Source organism: Phyllostomus hastatus, unplaced genomic scaffold, assembly GCF_019186645.2.
Source record: "Phyllostomus hastatus isolate PE091 unplaced genomic scaffold, TTU_PhHast_1.1 phas_contig_152, whole genome shotgun sequence".
Classification (NCBI taxonomy): domain Eukaryota; kingdom Metazoa; phylum Chordata; class Mammalia; order Chiroptera; family Phyllostomidae; genus Phyllostomus; species Phyllostomus hastatus.
The window spans coordinates 14509340-14530383 of record NW_025333622.1 but is presented as its reverse complement, the minus strand read 5'-3'; the positions used below and the strand labels follow the sequence as shown (position 1 = coordinate 14530383).

At 34.5% G+C, this 21044-nt stretch overlaps 1 protein-coding gene across 18 annotated transcripts in view; it reads right to left on the bottom strand.

Annotated features, from left to right (window-relative positions):
- Nucleotides 1-21044, bottom strand: part of WNK1 (WNK lysine deficient protein kinase 1) — a 144637-nt gene that overhangs the window by 75314 nt on the left and 48279 nt on the right. For all 18 annotated transcript variants that reach the window (XM_045830485.1, XM_045830468.1, XM_045830471.1 and 15 more), the window contains exon 2: nt 10145-10317. In XM_045830485.1, the coding sequence (XP_045686441.1) occupies nt 10145-10317 (173 nt within the window). The remainder of the gene's footprint in view (nt 1-10144; nt 10318-21044) is intronic.

Here is a 21044-nt window from a genome sequence, read left to right as displayed (position 1 = left end):
CTGGCTTGAATCTCTTACATCTATAAAATAATAAAGTTTATAAAATATAATCAATTATTTGCAAAGCCTGTATCTTATTACTTACTAAAATTACTTAGAATCACTGGGATTTACCATATAAACAGTCACATAATTTGCAGACATGGACAGTTTTAGTTCTTTCTTCTAATTTTATGCCTTTCACCATTTTCCCCATTTTTATGCTTTATTGCAATGCAGGTGGGTCCTCTAAAACAATACTAAATATAAACTAGAAAAAAGGCATCTTTGTTTTGTTCCAAATTTCAGGGGTAAACAGTTAAGTATGACCAGCCAGCATGATTTTAGCTATAGGTTTTTCCATGTTCTTCATCAGTTTGAGAAAGCTCCCTATTATTTGCAGTTTACTAGGAGTTTTTAGTCATGAATAGATGTTGAAGTGGCAAATACTTTTCCCACATGTATTGAAATGATCATATGATTTTTTTCCTTTATTCTGTTGATGTGATGAATAACACTAGTTCATTCAATGTTGAACCAACTTTGCAATACTGGGATAAACCTATTTGGTACTGATGTAATTGCTGGATCCAATTTGCTTTTATTTTGTAAAAGAATTTTCTATCTATATTCATGAGGGACATTGATCTAAACAAATTTCTTTTGCTATAATACCTTAAGGTCAGTGTTATGCTGACCTTAAAAAATGAACTAAACAGTAATTCTTCACCTCTATGTTTTGAGAAAATTCAACACACTGGATTCTTCTAACATTTTATTATGTTAAAATACACATACCATAAAATTTACCATTTTTAAGTTATACGAAATACCATATTTTTTCGTGTATAATGAATACTTTCTTGTTCAAATGTTTGAGGGAAAAATAAGGATGCACATTATACATGGGTAGAACATGAAATACCTTGTGTCTGTTCTTATATTTTGTAATTACTTGTTACCTAGAATTTCTTGTACTATAATATGCTCAAAAATAAGTGCTAAAATTCCTTCATAATACAAAAACAAGTATCTAAATATAAAAAATAGAATTTAAAAATTAAAAAAGGTTTTTTCCCTGAAAGTTTAGGCCAAAAATGTGGCTGCACATTATACATAGGAGAGAATTATACACTCAAAATATGGTATTCATATTACTGTGCAACTGTCACCACCATCCATCTCAGAAAATTCTTTTCATCTTACAAAACTGAAATTCTATACACATTAGACAATAACTTCCCATTCCCTCAACTCCTGGGCCCTGGCAACCACTATTCTACTTTCTGTGTCTACAAATTTGACTACTCTGTTTTCCTCAAAAAAGTAAAATCATGTATTTATCTTCTTGTGACTGACTTATTTCACTTAGCATAATATCCTCTAGGTTCATTCATGTTGTAGCATGTATCAGAATTTCCTTCCCTTCTAAGTCTGAAAAGTAGTCCACTGTACATGTATATCACATTCGCTTTCACTGATGGACACCTGAAATATTCTACCTTTTAGTTATTTGTGAATAATGCTGCTATGAACATGTGTATAAAAATATCTCTTCAAGACCCTTTTTCAATTATTTTGGGTATATATCCACAAATGGAATTTTTGGGTCATATGATAATATTAATTTTAAAATTGGGATAAAATTGACATATTACATTATATTAGTTTCAGGTATGCAACACAATGCCTCAAAGTTGTATGTATTAAAAAATGATCACCACAGTTAATCTAGTTTACATCTATTGTCACAGTTACAGATTTATTTTCTTGTGATGAAAACTTTATACACCTACTCTTTTAGCAACTTTCAGATATATAATACAGTATTATTAACTATAGTCACTAAGCTGTTCATTAAACCTGTTCATTAAGCTGTTCAGGAGTTATTTATTCTATAATTGGATGTTTGTACCTTTTGATCAGTGCCACCCATCCCTACTACCCACAACCCACCAACCACAATCTGTTCTCTGTCACTATGAATTTCTTGTTAGTGGTGGTAGAGGTTTGTTTTTGTATGGATTTGGGGGAGGGGTGGCTCGGTTGTTTTCTAGATTTTATATACAAGTGAGATCATGATGTATTTGTCTTTTTGTCTGTTTCACTTAGCATTAATGTCAATGAGGTCTATTCATGTCACAGGCAAGATTTTCTTCTTTTTTAAAATTTCTAAAATTTATTTTTAGAGAGAGGGAAAGGGAAGGGTAAAGGGAAGGAGAATGGGAGGGAGAGAAACACTGATGTGTAAGAGATATGGTACATCTATCAGTTGCCTTTTGGTTCACAGGCCAGCACTCAATCCACTGAGCCACATCAACCAGGACAAGATTTCCTTCTTTTTTTATAGATGAATAGTATCCCATTACACACACACACACACACACACACACACACACGCACACCTCTTTTATCCATCCATTGATGGTCACTTAGGTTGCATCCACATCTTGGCAACCATAACTACAATAAACATGAGGATACACACATCTTTTTCAAGTCATTATTTTCATTTCATTTGGACAAATACTCAGAAGTGGAATTGCTGGGTCAAATGATAGTTTTAATGTTTTGAAGAACCTCCATATTGTATTCCACATGTGGAATACAGTACTGTATGCCAACACACATTTCCACCAACAGTGTACAAGGGTTATCTTTCCTCCATATCACAGCCAACTTGTTATCTCTTGTCTTTTTGATAGTAGGCATTATAAGAGATATGAGGTGGTACCTCAGTGTGGTTTTGACTTGCAACTCTCTAATAACCAGTGACCGTGGAGCATCTTTTCATGTAACTATTGGTTATTTGTCTATCTTTTTTTGAGAAATGTTTATTCAAATCCTTTGCCCATTTGTGAATGAGTTGTTTGTTTTTATGTTATTAAGTTTAGGGAGTTCTCTCTATAGTCTATATATTAATCCCTTTGAGTTAAATGATTTGCAAATACTTTATCCATTCTGCGATTTGCTTTTTATTCCATTGATAACGTATTTTGATGAACAAGTTTTTAATTTTCATGAATTCCACACTGGATTTCAAAACATTTGACTTGGCATACCTTTCAGGCAATGCTAGTAAACAAAATCACCTCCACTTTTGGTAGATAGTATTAAGTTTCTTTTTACTGATTAGGATAGTGACCCCAAGGTCACCCAGCTAATTTCAAGACAATTGAACTCTTAAGCTTATTCTACTTCTATTCCCTGACTGGCCGCTCTATCTCTAATATGTTCCGAGTACCACCATCAGATAAATCTTTCTAAAGAAATGCTAACATAATCCTTGACACATATTAGGTATTCAATAGTTTTCTGAATTATTCAATGCATTGTATCACTGCTAGATCATAATCAATTCCAATGGTTCCCTACTATCCTTAAATTAAAGCAGCAACTAATCCTTTGCCCTGCACTCAAAACTTTCTGCATTTTTATCTCTAACATTTCTACTGGAGCTTTTTTCATGTCATTATTCCTCTTTACAAACTTCCTATTTTTGACCAAAAGAGTTAACCTACACCTTACCTTTTATTCTCTATAGTTATACAATTCCCATAGCATCTCTCCATTCACAGAAAAGCCATCTATCCTTTAAAGCCTAATTTCAATCCTATTACTTGGACAAAGACCTTCAAGATCACTCTAATCAGTAGGAAGTGATACTGTCATCTCAACTGCTACTGAAATAAAAATTGCTATTAAAATGAAAATGCTATCATTCAGCCACAAAAAAGAATGAAATCTTGCCATTTGTGACAATAGATGAACCTTGACAACATTGCAATAAGTGAAATTAATGAGGCAAAGAAAGAAACAAACCACAAAAAACCCCTCAAGCTCCTAGATACAGAGAACAGATTAGTGATTGCCAGAGGCAGGGATTGGGGGTGAACAAAACAAATAAAGGGAGCCAAAGGTACAGACATCCAGTTAAAAAATAAATAAGTCATGGGGATGTAATATACAGTAATGATAGTTAACAACATTGTGTTGCTTTTGTAAAAGTTGCTAAGAGTGACATTAAAAATCTTCATTATAAAAAAGTCACTGTGTATGGTGACAAGTGTTAACTAGACTTAACTGTGATTATTTTGCAATATATAAAAATTTTGAATCATATTGTACACCTAAAACTAATATAATGTTGTATGTCAACTGTGCCTCATTTTTTACAAATTTAAAAATCACTTTAAGTTCATTATTATAATTTTTTAAAAATCCTCACCCAAGTATATGTATATTGATTTTAGAAAGAAGGAGAGGGAAGGAGATAAAGGGGGGAGGAGGTAGGTGAGAGGTGGGGAGCAGGGACAGAGAGAGATATGAAAGAGAAATATCGATCAGTTGTCTCCCGTAAGTGTCCTGACTAGGAATCAAACCTGTATCCTTTCAGTGTATAGGACGATGCTCCACCTAACTGAACTACCCAGCCAGGACTATTATTACTATTTTATATAAAAATAGCAATATTATTTAAAACCACCACACCAAACAAGAAATGTGACAACTAGGCATCATCTGTACAGAAAAAACTTAATTAATTATCTGATAAATAGATAAAGAATCTTCCTGATGCAGCAACTTCCAGTCCTTCATTACAGTTCATGCATGCCTAATAGCTGGGAAGTTCCAGCCTTATAACCACAGCTCCTAATCAGCTTCTCAGTGCTAAAAAACAGTTCATATAAACTAACAACCAACTCATGGTTAAATGGGGATAATTATCGTACCTATCCCTCAAAATTGGAAGACTACATGTTAAGAACAATGGCTACTGAATATTAAAGTATAGGAAGTTTTAGTTCTTCAAAAAGAGAATATCATAAAGAGATCGATATTATAAAGAAGGAACCAAACAGAAATTCGGGAGCTAAAACACAATAACAAAATTTCACAGAAGGGTTTCAAAAGCAGATTTGAGCAGGCAGAAGATAGAAGCTGCAAACCCCAAAACAAGTCAATTGAAATTATCTAGTGTGAGGAGCAGAAAGAAATAAAAGAATAAAGAAAAAATTCACAGAGCCTAAGAAACAAGAGATTTGTGGAATACCACCAAGCAGATCAACATATACAAAATGAGAATACCAAATAAGAAGAGAGAAAAGGATAGAATGAATATTTCATAAACTATTGGCCACAAACTTCCCAAATTTGTTACGACATGAATTTACACAACCAAGAAGCTCAACAAAATCCAGAAAGGATAAATACAAAGAGATCCACAATGAACCACTGCAGTCAAACTGTCAAAAGCCAAAAAACAGAGAATCTTGAAATCAGCAAGAAAAGCAACTCCTCATGTCCAAGATACACTGTGTGGGAAGAGGAATGGGAATTAACCTCTTACCAGGTGTTCTGATGATGAAATGTTCAGGAACTTGGTAGATGTGGTGCTTATGTTAATGTACTAAATGCCACTGAATGTACTAAACATACAATTAGCATACTAATTGTATACTAAAAAAGTTGATTTTATGTCAGTGATATCACCTCAATTTTTTAAAAAACCTAACTTTATTTCCATCACCTGAATGAAATTTTCTAACCCATTATATGCCCTTCTTATTTTTTAGGTATGGGTGTTTGTTTCAACATAAGCATTTGTATATATGTGAAACAAAGGTAGAAACTCAAAAGGTCCAAAAAGCACATATTTTGGAACTAATTCTCATTTCTTCTGTGCCCTTTGCCTCTGCAAATTCTACCAATATTCCTAATTGTTCTAGATTCTTCCAGGTATGAATGTAGATTTCTTTTAAATCTATTTGCTTAGGACTATACATATAGCCTCAATCGGAACCATCATCTGCTCAAGCGTTGTCTTTCCTTATTCTCTTGACTTTTTTCCTCTAAGAGTAAAATTAAATCTAATTTTCACTCCATGTCTCATCTTCTTTTTTTTTTTTCATATTTTCCGTAAGTTTCTGCTTCCTGGTTTCTTTTCTATTTATTATTGTCTATTCAATCTAGTCAGCTATTTACCTAACTACTTAAGTTTTAATTTTAATGATTTCTAGTTCTTTGGATCTCTTCTAAATATGCCTGAACTTTTTTTTTTTTTTTTTTAGATTTTACTTATTTTTAGAGAGAGGGGAAAGGAAGGAGACACATCAATGTGTGGTTGCCTCTTGTGTGCCCCCTACCTGGCCCACAACCCAGGCATGTGCCCTGACTGGGGATTGAACCAGCAACCCTGCAGTTCGCAGGCCAGCACTCAATCCACTGAGCCATACCAGCCAGGGCTGAACTTTTTTTGATGATGTTATATTTCTTCGTTACGGTTTCTACTCCTTCTTTTATTACTTTATATTTGTATATACTTTATATACTTTACTAACATCTTTTTATAGTTACTTTACAATCACTTTCAATCACTGTCTATAGTATCTTTAATTACTGTGGTGCTATTTACCAGTTACAGCTGATCAATCTTTACTGGTTAGTAATTTAATTGTGAGGTCACCTTCACTGGAGACCATTTTGTCCATGGATACTATGACCAATGAAGTATGAAAATTTCCCTGGGAGTTGCCATAGGGTTATGAAATAATTATGATGTTTATTCCTAGTCTTAGGATTCCTACACCAAGCAAGTAGTATAAATGTAGATTAGAGAGCCATCTACATATGACCCAGGCTGAGATTTCTATTTTTCATAGGGACTCCTCTCCCATCCAAAGTTCTGGGCAGAGGGGCAAAATTCCTCACAACTTTCATTCCCTGGGGTGCTGAGTTTTCCCTCACATGGATAATTCAGTTTTTTTTGGACACAAGCAAACTTCCAGCTCCCCTTTCTACTGAGTTTTAAGGCCTTTAGTCCTGTCATAGACATTAAAACTCTAGTACTCAATCCTCAAGCTCCATGAGTAGTGTGAAATCCCAATAGAATTCCAGGGCATCAACTCCTGTTTTGGCCTTGACTTACTTCTTTGCCTTTTATCTGAATATTAGCCCCTCACCCATTTTTTCTGAAGCTTGGGTACACACTGAAAGAGCTTTTATTCCTCATTTTTGTTTACTGGTAAGAGGGAGGCCATCCCATAGTGACTTAGCCCACTATGTTAACCAAAGCCGCTCATTATAGTTTTTAAAACAAGTAAACTAGGAGACTTCCGGCAAGATGGAGGCATAGGTGGATGCACCGTACCTCCACGCACAACCAAGATTAGAACGATAACAATTCAGAGGCAGAATAACACCCAGAACTGACAGAAAACTGATCCGAATGGAAGTCGGACAGCCAAGAAGTTGAAGTAGATCCGATCATCCAGACCGGTAGGAGGGTCAGGGAGGAACAGCCGGGCGCGGGTTGTGGCTCATGGAGAACAGGGAGAACTGGGTGCATACGGCAACCGGGAGTGAGTAAGGCATCTGGGGCACACAAGATCACAGCGGGTGGACCCTGAGTACCCAAGCGGCAGTTGGCGGACTCAGTGAGGCGGCGATTGTGGACCAGGGCAGAGCGCGTAACCCAGGATCCCAGAGAAGGAATTGAGGTCCCAGGAGAACAGAGCTACCGCCATTGTTTTTTCCCTCCTGCCCCCACCCCACCCCCACATACAACGTCACAATCTAGTGACTAGGGTGCCCAGCCCCGGTGAACACCTAAGGCTCTGCCCCTCACCATAACAGGAGCGACCAGACCAAAAAAAAAAGAGAGAGAGAGAGAGACATGTCTCAAACAGAAGAACAGATCAATGCCCCAGGACTCATCCTTTTGAGCGACCAAGAGATAGCCAATTTATCAGATGCACAGTTCAAAACACTGGTGATTAGGAAGCTCACAGAATTGGTTGATTTTGGGTGCAAATTAGATGAAAAAATGCAGGTTGCCATTAAAGAGATGAAGGAAGATGCACAGAGAACCAATAGTGATGGGACGGAAACTGGGACTCAAAACAATAGAGTGGACCAGAAGGAAGAAAAAAACAACCAAACAGGAAAGAATGAAGAAACAAGAATTCAAAAAAATGAGGAGAAGCTTAGGAATCTCCAGGACATCTTTAAATGTTCCAACATCCGAATTATAGGGGTACTAGAAGGGGAAGAGGAAAAGCAACAGATTGAACACGTATTTGAACAAATAATTAAGGAGAACTTCCCCATTCTGGCAAAGGAAATCGACTTCCAGGAAATCCAGGAGGCTCAGAGAGCCCCAAAGAAGCTGGACCCAAGAAGGAACACACCAAGGCACATCATAATCACATTAGCCAAGGTAAAAATGAAGGAGAGAATCCTAGAAGCAGCAAGAGATAAGGGGACAGTAACCTACAAAGAGTTCCCATCAGACTGTCAGCTGATTTCTCAAAAGAGACCTTACAGGCAAAAAGGGGCTGGAAAGAAGTATTCCAAGTCATGAAAGACAAGGACCTATATCCCAGATTACTCTATCCAGCAAAGCTTTCATTTAGAATGGAAGGGCAGATAGAGTGCTTCTCAGATAAGGTCAAGTTAAAGGTGTTCATCATCACCAAGCCCTTATTTTATGAAATGTTAAAGGGACTTATCTAAGAAAAGAAGATACAGAAAAAACATGTATAGTAAAAGGACAGCAAACTCACAATTATTAACAACCACACCTAAAGCAAAACCAAAAGAAACTAAGTAAACAACTAGAACAGGAACAGAACCACAGAAATGGAGATCACATGGTGGGTTAGCAACAGGAGAGTGGGAGGAAGAGAGAGGGGGGAAAAGGTACAGAGAATAAGTAGCATTGATTGTAGGTTGAAAATGGATAGGAGGAGGCTAAGAATAGTATGGGAAATGTAGAAGCTAAAGAACTTATAAGTATGACACATGGACATGACTAAAAGGGGGGATATGGGTGGGAGAGGGTGTACAGGGTGGAGGGGAGTGAAGGGGGGAAATGGGACAACTGTAATAGCATAATCAATAAAATATATATAAAAAGACAAAATAAAACAAGTAAACTGTTGTAGGATATTCTGATAGACTATTGGCAATCCACCAAGTATCCAAATAAGTGAAAAGAATCTTGAGACACAGACATACACAAAACTACTGAAATACACACAATTCAAATATCCATTATTCAAATATTTAATTCATTCAAATATGTAAGTTTCAGGCGCAGTGGTAGGGAGCAGAGTCTAGTGGAAGAAACAGGCATGTGCACAACAAAAAGCCTGGATGATAGAAGGGTGTTGCCATATATATTATAAAGATTGGGTGGAAATTAGAATTTGCAGGGGGAAATAATTTGTCAGCTTTCAAACATGTTAGTTTTAAGCATCCAAGACATACACAAAGTGTATGTCTATACATACTAGGAGATCCAAGTGTAACTAGGAGACTATAACTAGGAGATCCAAGACCATGTTTCTAAGATAGGGATTAATGAGCTCTGTAGCATTAACTAAAGAAAGTAAATATACAATAAATATATACCACAGAGATAATTTTTAAAAATTCAATTCCAAGGGAGAAAACTGTACTTGAACAATGATTAAAATTTAAAAAAAAAGGAAAAAAATTCAATTCCTCCACAATAATTTACACCATATAACTTACACCAGTTTCCTCTCTGAGTGCTAATACATACTTTGAGGGACTTGAGATTCCAGAGGCATACTCCAACTTTTACATTAAAATTCTTTGTAATAGGGAACAGAATTTCTGCATTTGACCTATCTGTATTCTTTAAAGAGGTGACAGGTCTAGCTGTTTTGGCTTCAATTTCTGATGCTATGGAAAATGAAATTACCTAGTGATAATGTTCACAATACAGTGTGCAACAGCTGCATACAATGCAATAGTTCCATAGGTACAGCAATACACAGTGATAAATTATAGGTAAAGCTTCTCAATAAGTTTCAACCTCATTTTAACCACTAGAGGGCTACCTTGTCAGCTATTTAATTTCTGATTCCTTAGTCACTCAATTTTAGAACACCAAGTACTATGATTTATAAAACTAGATTTATTCTGCAAAAGCATGTCATTTTAAAACTTACCAAAAAATAATTATCAAATCACTTTATACACCAGAGGACTCTGTGGAAGAAAAATGTGCTAATATACTAACAGTTAAAGGGACTGTCCCCACTTGAGGGCAACAAAGTAAGACTGATAAGCCTAAAATAAGAAAACTTATGTTTTTCTCATACTTCTTGGTCAGCTTTTATATTGATGGACTTACGTTTTAAGTGTTCCAGATGTCATAAGTTCAGTCACCAAAACAATGCACTTCTTTCCTTTTACTGTGGACTCCCAGGAATCATAGAATCGAACAATATTGGGATGCTGAAGACCCTTTAACATTTCAGCCTCTTCTTTAAATCTCTGCCTCTCAGACTTTGATAACTTTCGATCCTACAATCAAAAACCAAAACAGAATGTGGTTTAAAATAATAAAACACCAAGCTACTGTTACATTTAGGTAGTAAACATACTAAATTATAATAATCAACTGTTAAAACAGTAACACTAAGTTTACTAGTAACTTTATCAGCCTATCATGAGTGTAAAAACAGGCTAAACTATATTGAAGAAAATTCTGCATTATAAAGTCATGTTTGAGATTATTTTATTATCGGTACTATTAATGTATGACTCAGATACTGTTTAGTCTCATTTTGTATGTGCAGTTAACTTACTGCTTCCAAAACAAGTCATCTATTGCTAGAGATATGCAATTTAATAACATGAGACAAATACAGGTTTTCGAGGTAGAAACATGCAAATATAAATTCCAGTTCTGTCTTTGCTTCAGTTAGAATTTCCTTTATAAATATACACCTTCACCTCACAGGACTGTTTTAAGAATTAAATAATCTACTAGGTATGTTTTCATCGCATTTAAAGTACCTGGCACTTCACAAGTTAGTCTCTGAGATAAACCAGGGAAAGCATTTAATTTGTTGTTTTTCCCTTGATGAGGTCTCATACTCTGAATTGAGGTCTCAAACTCTGAATTGTTCTGTGAATTAAAATTGGTACTATGTCTTTCACATTAATATTCTGTCAAAACATGTAATACTTATTTTGACAAAATATTCTAAGTATACAATAATGTGTCCATCATAAAGTTAAATAATTAAACATCACAGGCATAATTTACCGTCCCCATCTACCATATTTTTCCATGTATAATGCACACTTTTTTGCTCAAATTTTTTAGGGAAAATAAGGATGCACACTATACATGGGCAGTACTACTTCTATATCTATATAAATGTTAATTTTTTTATTTATGCTTATGTGTTAAGAGTGTAACTCTAGAAAAAAATAATATCCAATATGCAAAATAATATCCTGGAATATGATAATAATTTTATTTCTAAATATAAATAATTTAATTATAAAATTACTTTCCCTGGAAGTTTAAGACAAAACCATGGGTGCACATTATACATGGGGGCACATCATACACAGCAAAATATGGTAATTAGGCTGTCCTTCCCATTACAATTCCTTACCCTTGAATAACCACTCTCTTGAATTTGAACATACCATTCCTTTATGGGTTTTTATACTTTATATGAAATACTAAAATTGCATAAAATGATGTTATAGAGTATATACTCTTTGGAAGCTTACTTTTTTCACTCAATATTGAGACCATCCATGATGGCATATAAGGAGACATTACAAGGTATCTACCATATCATTATAACTTGGATCTACTCGTTATCACTGCTATACAGTTATTCATTGTCTGAGTATATAGGGATGGGCAAAAGTAGGTTTACAGTTGTTCACATGGAAAATAATACAATAATTAAATGATAATACAAGAATAAACTGTTTTACGTACTAACAACTGTAAATCTATTTTTGCCCCATCCTGTATTACAATTTATAAAATCTCCTACTAATGAATCTCTAAGTTGTTCCCCATTTTTCCCCACTACCATACTGCAATAGTGTTATAATATTAATCTCCTTGGACATATATTCAATGGTGTCCATAGAACACTTGTCCTTAAACGTGGGGTCCACAAAATCCTTTAAGTTTGTGAACATGTGTGAAAACAAATCTTTATTTTTTATTTACCATGAATTAAAATTTAATACCTCCTTTAAGTATTTAATGTATATACCTAATAGCATTCAGTAGTACCTGTGATTTTTGCCACCAGCAAACCTAGATTATTTCATGCCCCATAGCAGTGGTTGCAGATTATCTCAAAATAGCAATTACATAAATCATTACTTTGAAATTATGATATCTATTAGACTTTCAGTAGATTTTATTACTATGTACTAGTAATGCATACTAATCACAAATTGAAACTTTTTGGTAACTATTCAATATTTGTTTCCCTTATGATCCTATTTTATTATATGAACTTAAAACAAACATTATTCTACCTTCCACCAGCCTTCAAAAAGAGACCTGAGGTAGAAAAAAATAATAAGAACTATTAGGATACAAGGCTAACAACAGAATTGTTGGATCATAGGGTATAGGCATCTTTAATTTTCCTAAGTATCAAGAGATTGCTTTTCAAAGGGACTGTACCAACTGATTCTCCCAACAGCAGGTCACCAACATAATAATCTCAGATATTAACTTCTGTCAACTTTGATGGGTATAAATCATATCCTAGTGCTTAATTTATGTTTTTAGAATCAATAAGCATGAGAAACTTTTTGTTTCCTCACAGACTATTTAAGATTACTCTTCTGTGAACTACCCAATATATCATTTGTTGATTTATATTATTTGTAGATTTTCTTAATATATTCTGGATACTAACCCTTTGTTGATGTTATGAGTTTCAAATATCTTTTCTCAGTTGTGGTTTGTATTTTTACCTTGTTTATGATGCCATTTGATTTACAGATGTTTTTATTTCACTGTAGTTCAATTTATCTATCTTGTACTTTATAGTAAGTAGATTTAATGTCTTCAATAATTTTCTAGACACTAAGACTATAATTTTTCTTTCTCTTTTCATTTTTAAAAATTTTATTTGTTTGTTTGCCACATTTTGGAACTTATCCGTTGAATTTATTTGCTTGGGTAAAAGGACTAGGTATTACTTTTTTTCTGTATCAACCAATACCCCCAATACCATTTGATGAACAATCAGTCCTTTCCATGTAAATGTAGTTCTAATTCTGAATTCCATATTCATTTCCAAAGGTTTGTCTATTCTCACACTAATAACACACTTTCTTAATTGCTATAATTTTAAAATAATTCACACCCTGTAGGAGAAGCACTTTCTGTATCATCCTCCCCAAATTTATATTTTAAGTTATGTTCTCATTTTTCCCATGAGAAGACTTCTATTTTTTAACAGAAATACAGTTGTATGTGTGTGTAACCTTACTCTGTCCTTTACATCTTTTAACTTCTCTCTCATTTTTTATTTCTTTATCTTTGTTATTTTCTGGGTAATATTCTTGGATCTACCTTCTTGTTCACTGATTCTAGAGTTATATCTAACCTACTTAGTCCCTCTTTTTTTTTTTTTAACTGATCAATCTTTCCAGTCTATAGGAGGCAAGGATGCAAAGGACATGTGTTAAGGTCTCAGCCCCTGATCCAGAAATAAAAGATGAACACAAACCAGATATGCACTCCCAACTGACCATACAAATCTTAGAGGGCTCCGTATATAGTTAAGAGAGGTATATATTTTAACACCCATAAAGAAAATAAAACCTAAAGTCAAGCAGCCAGTCACCAAAAGTACCCACTGAGGGGTTTGATAAAGGCAGTTCAGTCACTACTCCAGTCCCTACTTTCCCCCTAGCATCATTAAATAAAGGTGGGGTCAGGGAAGGCTAGGCACTTACCAAAGGCTTCAGTTCAGAAAGAATGCTCCTGCAATTGGACTATGCCCAATGCCTGGAGGACAGATTCCCTCCTCCTCAGTGGTAACCCTACAAATGGGGTTTTAAATGAGACATAACTGACACCTAAAACTACAATCATCCCCTCCAACCTCAACAAGCCATGCCTGCTTCATGAATAGGCAGGCTTTCCCAGTGTCCTCAGAATTTCTTCTTTCCCTGGGTCCTGCTCCATCTCCAAATTATCAGTGCAAGATTGGTCTCTCTCAAAGTTCCATAAAAACACCCTTTCACAGTCCTTTATCACTTTATTCCCACTCCTAACTAGAGGCTGTGACCATCCACAAAGTCAAATACCTTGTCTGCTAAGACTCGGATTCATGGCGGCATAGCTATATCATCCTGGATTATGCTCCTAAAACGTTTCTTTCCTGGGGGACAGACAGCCAATGAACAAGTCAATAGAACTGGGGCCAGATGACTGAGGAAGCTGGTACTTAATTGAATTTTTAATCATAATGCACTTTCCTTTCTTAAAGCTCTATTTGGGCCTTTATCAAATCAGTCATTCACTACCGCCTCAATACCATCTTGATGTTTCTGTTGTTTTAGTTTTCAGTCCTTTTTCTTATGACTTACTTTACAGATTTAATTCAATACCACTTTTATCTGAGTTGCTAGAGATCTAATTTTGCCTACTGTTTGGGGGGCTGATATTCACTTGTGTTGGTTTGTTTCTTCATGTGGTTATCTTAAACTATGATTTGTTTGTTGTTATATCCTCAGTTGTAGGTGTATTCCACAAACTCTAGTCTGTCTTTTCATTTCATTTTCCTCTTCAAAGGATGACTTTATTGGATCTCAATTCCAATAACTACTTGGGTTTGAGATTTCATCTATCCTCAGATAGATAGTGAAACTATGTCTCTTAGTTAAAAGGCTGGCCACTGTCCCAGAAAAGCCCTAGTGTCAATTCATACTTTTCCCACTTTGGTTTTAAGTTTCTTCTTCATTTTTAGACCTTGGAGATTATCCTTATTATAACAAGCTCAGTTATACATTGAAAATAATAGGTTTTTGTTGTTCTTTTCATCAAAATTTTCAAAATACTATCTGGTGTTTCACAGTAGGAAGTTTTCAGCTCATTCGTTTTTTCATGTACTGACAATAGGGTTTCCCAATGTTTGTTAAAAATGTTGTTCATCATACATTCTTAAATATTCCTCATATAAGGAAAATTTATACAGAAAAAATCTAGATCACTTGTTGACTCCTTTACATATTACCAAACCTTACAGTAGTTAAATTACGAAAATTTATTTTAAAGAAATTGCGAAAAGTTAATTAAATCTCAAAACAATTAGAAGACAGTGATTATGCAAATAAATTATATTCCACCTATATTAAGTGGTATTTAATGTTTATATTTTAATAAAACTACCTATTTGATGGTCTCAATAAGTACTTTTATCTGTATAGCATGCAATATTCCAGTTCTAACATTTTTTTAACATCTTTAAAAATGTTTACTATTTATGTACCTTGTGTCAGACAACAGCATATGATAAACATTAGAGACAAGATTTCTGCTATTGTAAATCTTACAGTGTTAAGAGGCAGAGGCATTGATTTTATGTATGATGAACAGAAAAGCAGTGGGTACTTCAAGAGCTATCATAACAGACCCAATTCTTTGTTCACAAATGTACTAGAGTTAGCCATGTAAAAAAAAAAAATGACTACCAGCAGGTTACCCCAAGAATTAAGTGAGATCCTGGGTATTGGAAGCATATGAAAGCACCCACAGTTCTAGTCACATAATACTTGAAATGCTTAAGATATTTTGCTAAAGGCAAACTTAGGAATGTGGGATACACAATGAAAGCCTGAAGACTCAAAACATTAGTTAACAGTGAGCTATAAAATTTAAATTTATTTATTTAAATGCATTTTGTCACTCATAGTTTAGATCTGCTAGAAAATACATCAGACCACTGTAGTTGAAACTTGGAATATATACTTACTATAAAGGATAAGGTAGCATACAGTGCTTAATGGTAACAGCTTAAATAAATTAAGTAAGTATATATATTCAGTGTTGTACAAATAGAAGGTTAAGTTTAAGTCTGATTTTTGCCTTAGCTGAGTAAGCTCAGTTGGTTAGAGCATCATCCCATACACCAAAGTTGTGGGGTCAATCTCTGGTCAAGGCACATAAAAGAAGCAACCAATGAATGCATAAATAGGTAAAACAACAAATGAATGTCTCTCTGCAAGCCACTTGTGATACATTCGATCAGTCACAGCAGCTCCTCCATTCACTGCACAAATCTTTTTTCATTTTCAGTTGTGTTTTACCTTTCTTGACACAATAAAGTATAATATGCCAAAAATGTTGCTTATTTTTTATCTTCAATATTAAAATAGCTACACAAAAAATCACCAATTTTCATTTTTTTAAATGTACATTGATATGGCAGCTGTCACATACAATCTAACAAAATTGTTTCAAATGAAGTTAGACAACTAAGTGCTACTAGAGCTGTTGTACGGAAAAAACTGAATGAACTTTGTGGCCAACCCAACGGTTAAAAAAACATACTGAACCTTTTATTGTAAAATGTTTTCACTCAACTGGTTATATGTGACTAGACAGAAACTGTCACTAGATGTGAATTAAGTCTGTAATATAAATCATTCTATACTGTTGCTTACATTTTAGTTGTAATTTTAAATCTATTTGAAGATTTTTTCTATCTATAATCCCAAATTTTTAACAATGTTCTAAACTACACAAGGCTTATAAATTCTTTCTGCTGGAAATTTACTTCAAGTAATTTATTTATGTCTTTCTCTACTACCACTATCCTATTTCATGCTATTATCACCTCTTCTAGATTCCAGCAATAACCTACTAAGTCATTTCTACACATCTAATCTTATCCTTGTACAATGTTTTCTACTCTGTCCATATACAGCCAGAATATTTTATGATTTTAATAAATTCTAAGGTATGTCTATTTAATCTTAGAAATAAAATTTTTCATATTTAACACCTCTGAAATTAAATGTGTCATAAGAGTTTTAGATTCAATGAAATATCGTATGTCCTGTTTAAAACTTTTTAATAGCTTCCTACAGCCTTGAGGATAAAGATGAACATCATTGTGACTTATGAGGTCCCATATAATATAGTCCTTGCCCACTTTTAGAGCCTGATTTCTTGTCATTCTAATTTTTCCCACTCTCAAACATGCAATGCTTCTTCTACTTGGGTCCTTCAAACATGCTGTTCTTTCAATCTAGAATGCCCCTCTATCCATCTTTATTTGCCTAGTTAATGCCCATTCATTCAAATATCAATTCATTTCCCCAGGAACTGTAGGTTAAATCATCCCTTCTCCACACTGATATATTGGGTTGGCCAAAAAGTCTATTTAGCATTTTCCATACAAGACTCATTTTTCATTTTCACCAATAACTTTACTGATTTGGATATTTTACTGATTTGGTATGTCAGCCATCTCCCACTATTGGCTTCAAAGGGTAGTAGAGGCCAGGGGTGTTGCTAAACATCTCCCAATGCATAAGACAGCCCCATAGCAAAGAATTATTTGGCCAAAATGTCAGTAGTACCGAGAAACTTCACAAACTACTTTTGACACATACAATCTGTTACCGCACCTCCATACACAAATCTTTTTTTGTTTCAGTTGCATTTTTACCTTTCTTGAAATAAAGAATATATAAAAAATATTGCCTATCTTTTTCCATCTTTAATATTAAAATAACTGCACAAAACTTCACCAATTTTGATAAGTTTTTTTAAAAAAAGGATGCTGATAATAGTATAACAAAACTATTTTGAATGAAGTTAAAGACAACTAAACACTATTAGAGCCATGGTACGGAAAAAAATGTAATAAAATTTTGGCCAACTCAGTATATTTTTTATAAACTATGTATATACCTCTTTCATAGCACTTAATAACAAGTAATATTACACTGAAGTTTATTCTACAAGCAGTGACAAATGCTTTTTTAGTGTTCTGTCTTTAGCATCTTAGTATAAGGACTTGTTAATAACCATGTGTTGAATGAATCCATGAATGTGCTTTCCAAATAAAAGAATTTGTGTCTTTAGCAAGCATTTAGCATTTCCTCTGAAATCAAAGAAATTCCTATTCCTAGGACTTAGAAGAAAGGTAAGAATTGAAATTGAGCCTCTGAGTCTCAGTAAATCTAACACAACTCAAATACAATGACCAATTTGTAAGAGTCACAGCTGTTAGTTACCATAGTAGTGTGTAAAAAGCTCATTGTTAGCCCTAGCTGGTGTAGCTCAGTGGCTTGAGCTCGGGCTGCAAACCAAAGTATCGCAGGTTCGATTTCCAGTCAGGGTACATGCATGGGTTGCAGGCCATGGCCCCAGCAACCACACATTGATGTTTCTCTCTCGCTCTCTTTCTCACTCCCTTCCCTCTCTAAAAATAAAGAAATAAAATCTTAAAAAAAAAAAGCTCATTGTTAAAAAAGATGCCAGTTACTTATTTATAGCATAAGTATAAGTAAAGAGAAAAAATAAACAAACAGGGACTTCTTCCTCACCAATAATCTACAACCATTTATTGGTGAGAATACAGAAAATGGCAATGTTAAACCTCTATCAAAATAAGGTTAACTTTTATATAATTTGCATAGATGTCATCTATACTGTAAATAGAAACTATTTTACCTATCATAGATTTTTATACTCCCTGAGATTATTTATGATTTTAAGTGGTCCAAGAGTATTAGAAATATTTTTTAAAATGAAAAAAAAAAAAATATATACTGTCCAAAGGTCTGTCCAAAAAATGTCCAGCCATTGTTAATATAGTAAGACCGGTTTAAGCAATAATGATGTAACCCGGCAGCCAAGAAGAGGAGACTGGAATATGCATGTGTGAACTATGACAACTTCGCTGTATTAGTCAATGGGGGCGATAGACGCCGTTGAGTGAGCGCGTGTACTGTGTGACCACAGCATTCAAAATGCCTGAGCAAGTAGAGTAACAAATCTACATTAAATTTTGCATTAAGCCCTAGCTGGTGTGGCTCAGTGAATTGAGCACCAGCCTGCAAACCAAAGGGTTGCTGGTTCAATTCCCAGTCAGGGCACATGCCTGGGTTGCAGGCTAGGTCCCTGGTTGGGGGCACGTGAGAGGCAACCTGTCCATGTACCTCTCATATCCATGTTTCTCTCCCTCTCATTTTCCCTCCCTTCCCATCTCTCTACAAATTAATAAATAAAATCCTTTTTAAAAAGTTTGTGTTAAGCTTGAACATTCCTCCACAAAAAACATTCGGATGCAGAAGGCTGCAGCTCTGGGCAACGGTTGATTTGCAGCTTCATCATGACAACACACCCACTCATGCAATATGTCTCCCAGCCCCTCTACAGCCTGGATTTGGTGCCCTGCGGCTTCTGGCTTTTCCCAAAACCAAAATCACCTTTGAATCTTCCAAAACTAAAATCACCATTACTCTTCCCTTGGTAAGGGAAGAGATTTCAGACTGTTGATGAGATTCAGGAAAATTCAATGGGGCAGCTGATGGAGACTGGGAAAACTGTGTATGGTCTCAAGGTGCCTACTTTGAAGGGGACTGAAGGGTCATTGTCCTATGTACAATGTTTCTTATATCTTGTATCGTCTTCAATAAAAGTCTCTATTTGTCATATCACATGGTTATACTTTCTGGACAGACTTCATATAAACAAGACTCAAAAAAGTTTAGTATCTCCTTCAAATTTACATGAAAAGCAAAACAAGAATTAAATGAAAATTTGACTTAAAATTTATGTTCTATTCACTAGACAAGGCAACCATATCTTAGAAATTTGTGAAGCTTCCTTGTAAAGCTTCTAAAACAATTTTCTTCTCAGAAAAGCTATGTTGATATTTCTGTTATTAACTAAGGATTACTGAAAAGAACTAGGTACTTTAAACTTCTGAAGGTAAAGTAAGAAATCAAAGAAATAAGAAAACAAGGAGACTATACTGTTTAAATATTAACTGTTAATCAAATTATCATGAAGACAATGATATCAAATGAGATTTAAAACAGATTAGCCACTACTGCTTTTAGTAATCCTCTCCAGCATTATCAAACTGGATATTCCTGAGGGCTCGCTATACTATTCTAATCGCCACATTCATTACTTTCAGTGCAAACTAGGGCTGATGCAGCTAACCCACTCTATTCATTTCATTCATTTCTTTCCGCCTACATAAAATTGTTTTGACAGGCTAAATGAACAAAACCAAGGATCACTGTCACATGACCTCCCATAACACACACAGTTCCAGGCTGCTGAGAGTTGGAGTGGGGAGCTGGGCAACAACTAAAACAATTGTTTATCTCAGTACCATCCAAATAACAGTGCTCAGTAGATTATTTGCTGAAGCAATTTTTTCTTGGGTGAGAAACACAATGCTAATATTTGGTAAAACGGCATTACAGCAATGTGCACATCTTCAGTTCCTTGTTCTTAGTAAGTTATTTTATTTTAAGCATCGTCTAGAGGCAGTTTTTCTTCAGTCCTTAATTTCAGTATTTTCTAAAGTAGCAATCCTATGTTTTCCTATTGCTTATTTTATTAGACCCAGAAGCAAACATTCCAAGCAAATTGTGGCTGAAACAATGAGACTGGTTATCATTAACTAAACCCAAAGTATTCATTTAATTATCTAACATGTGTACATTAAAAATAAATACCTGGCCTTCAAGTCTTATTAACATTTAAATAAAGGTCAGTAGCATTTTATTTTTAACAATATTCAAAGTTTTACTGCTAAATTAAGACCTCATATGATAAATCTACATATCAAAATATGGGTGGAGAGAAGTGCCTGCAATTCCTTGATTAAAATATTTTAGGTCAATATTGGAGTCCTCCCTCCTTATCATTTTCTGCACCACGCTGACTTAGCAAAGACCTGGTTACCTATTCCATATTCCAAAGTGATACTAATTGCTGGGTGTTGGGATATAGAAATAAAACCTTGTCTGCAGACACAGAGAAGAGCAGTTTGAAACACTGCTTTCCAATGAAGCATGGGTATGAGTTACCATTAAGAGAAAAAAAAATATTTTGTAATTTTAAAAGAAAGGTATCATATAAAAATTACTTAAGTCTGGAATATCTATCTCTCATAAATCCACACAGTCAAATAATAATTTAAATATATTACTTGTTTTTATACTTCTAAAAACTATCTCCCAGATATTCTGCCTTTTCATCTATAGGT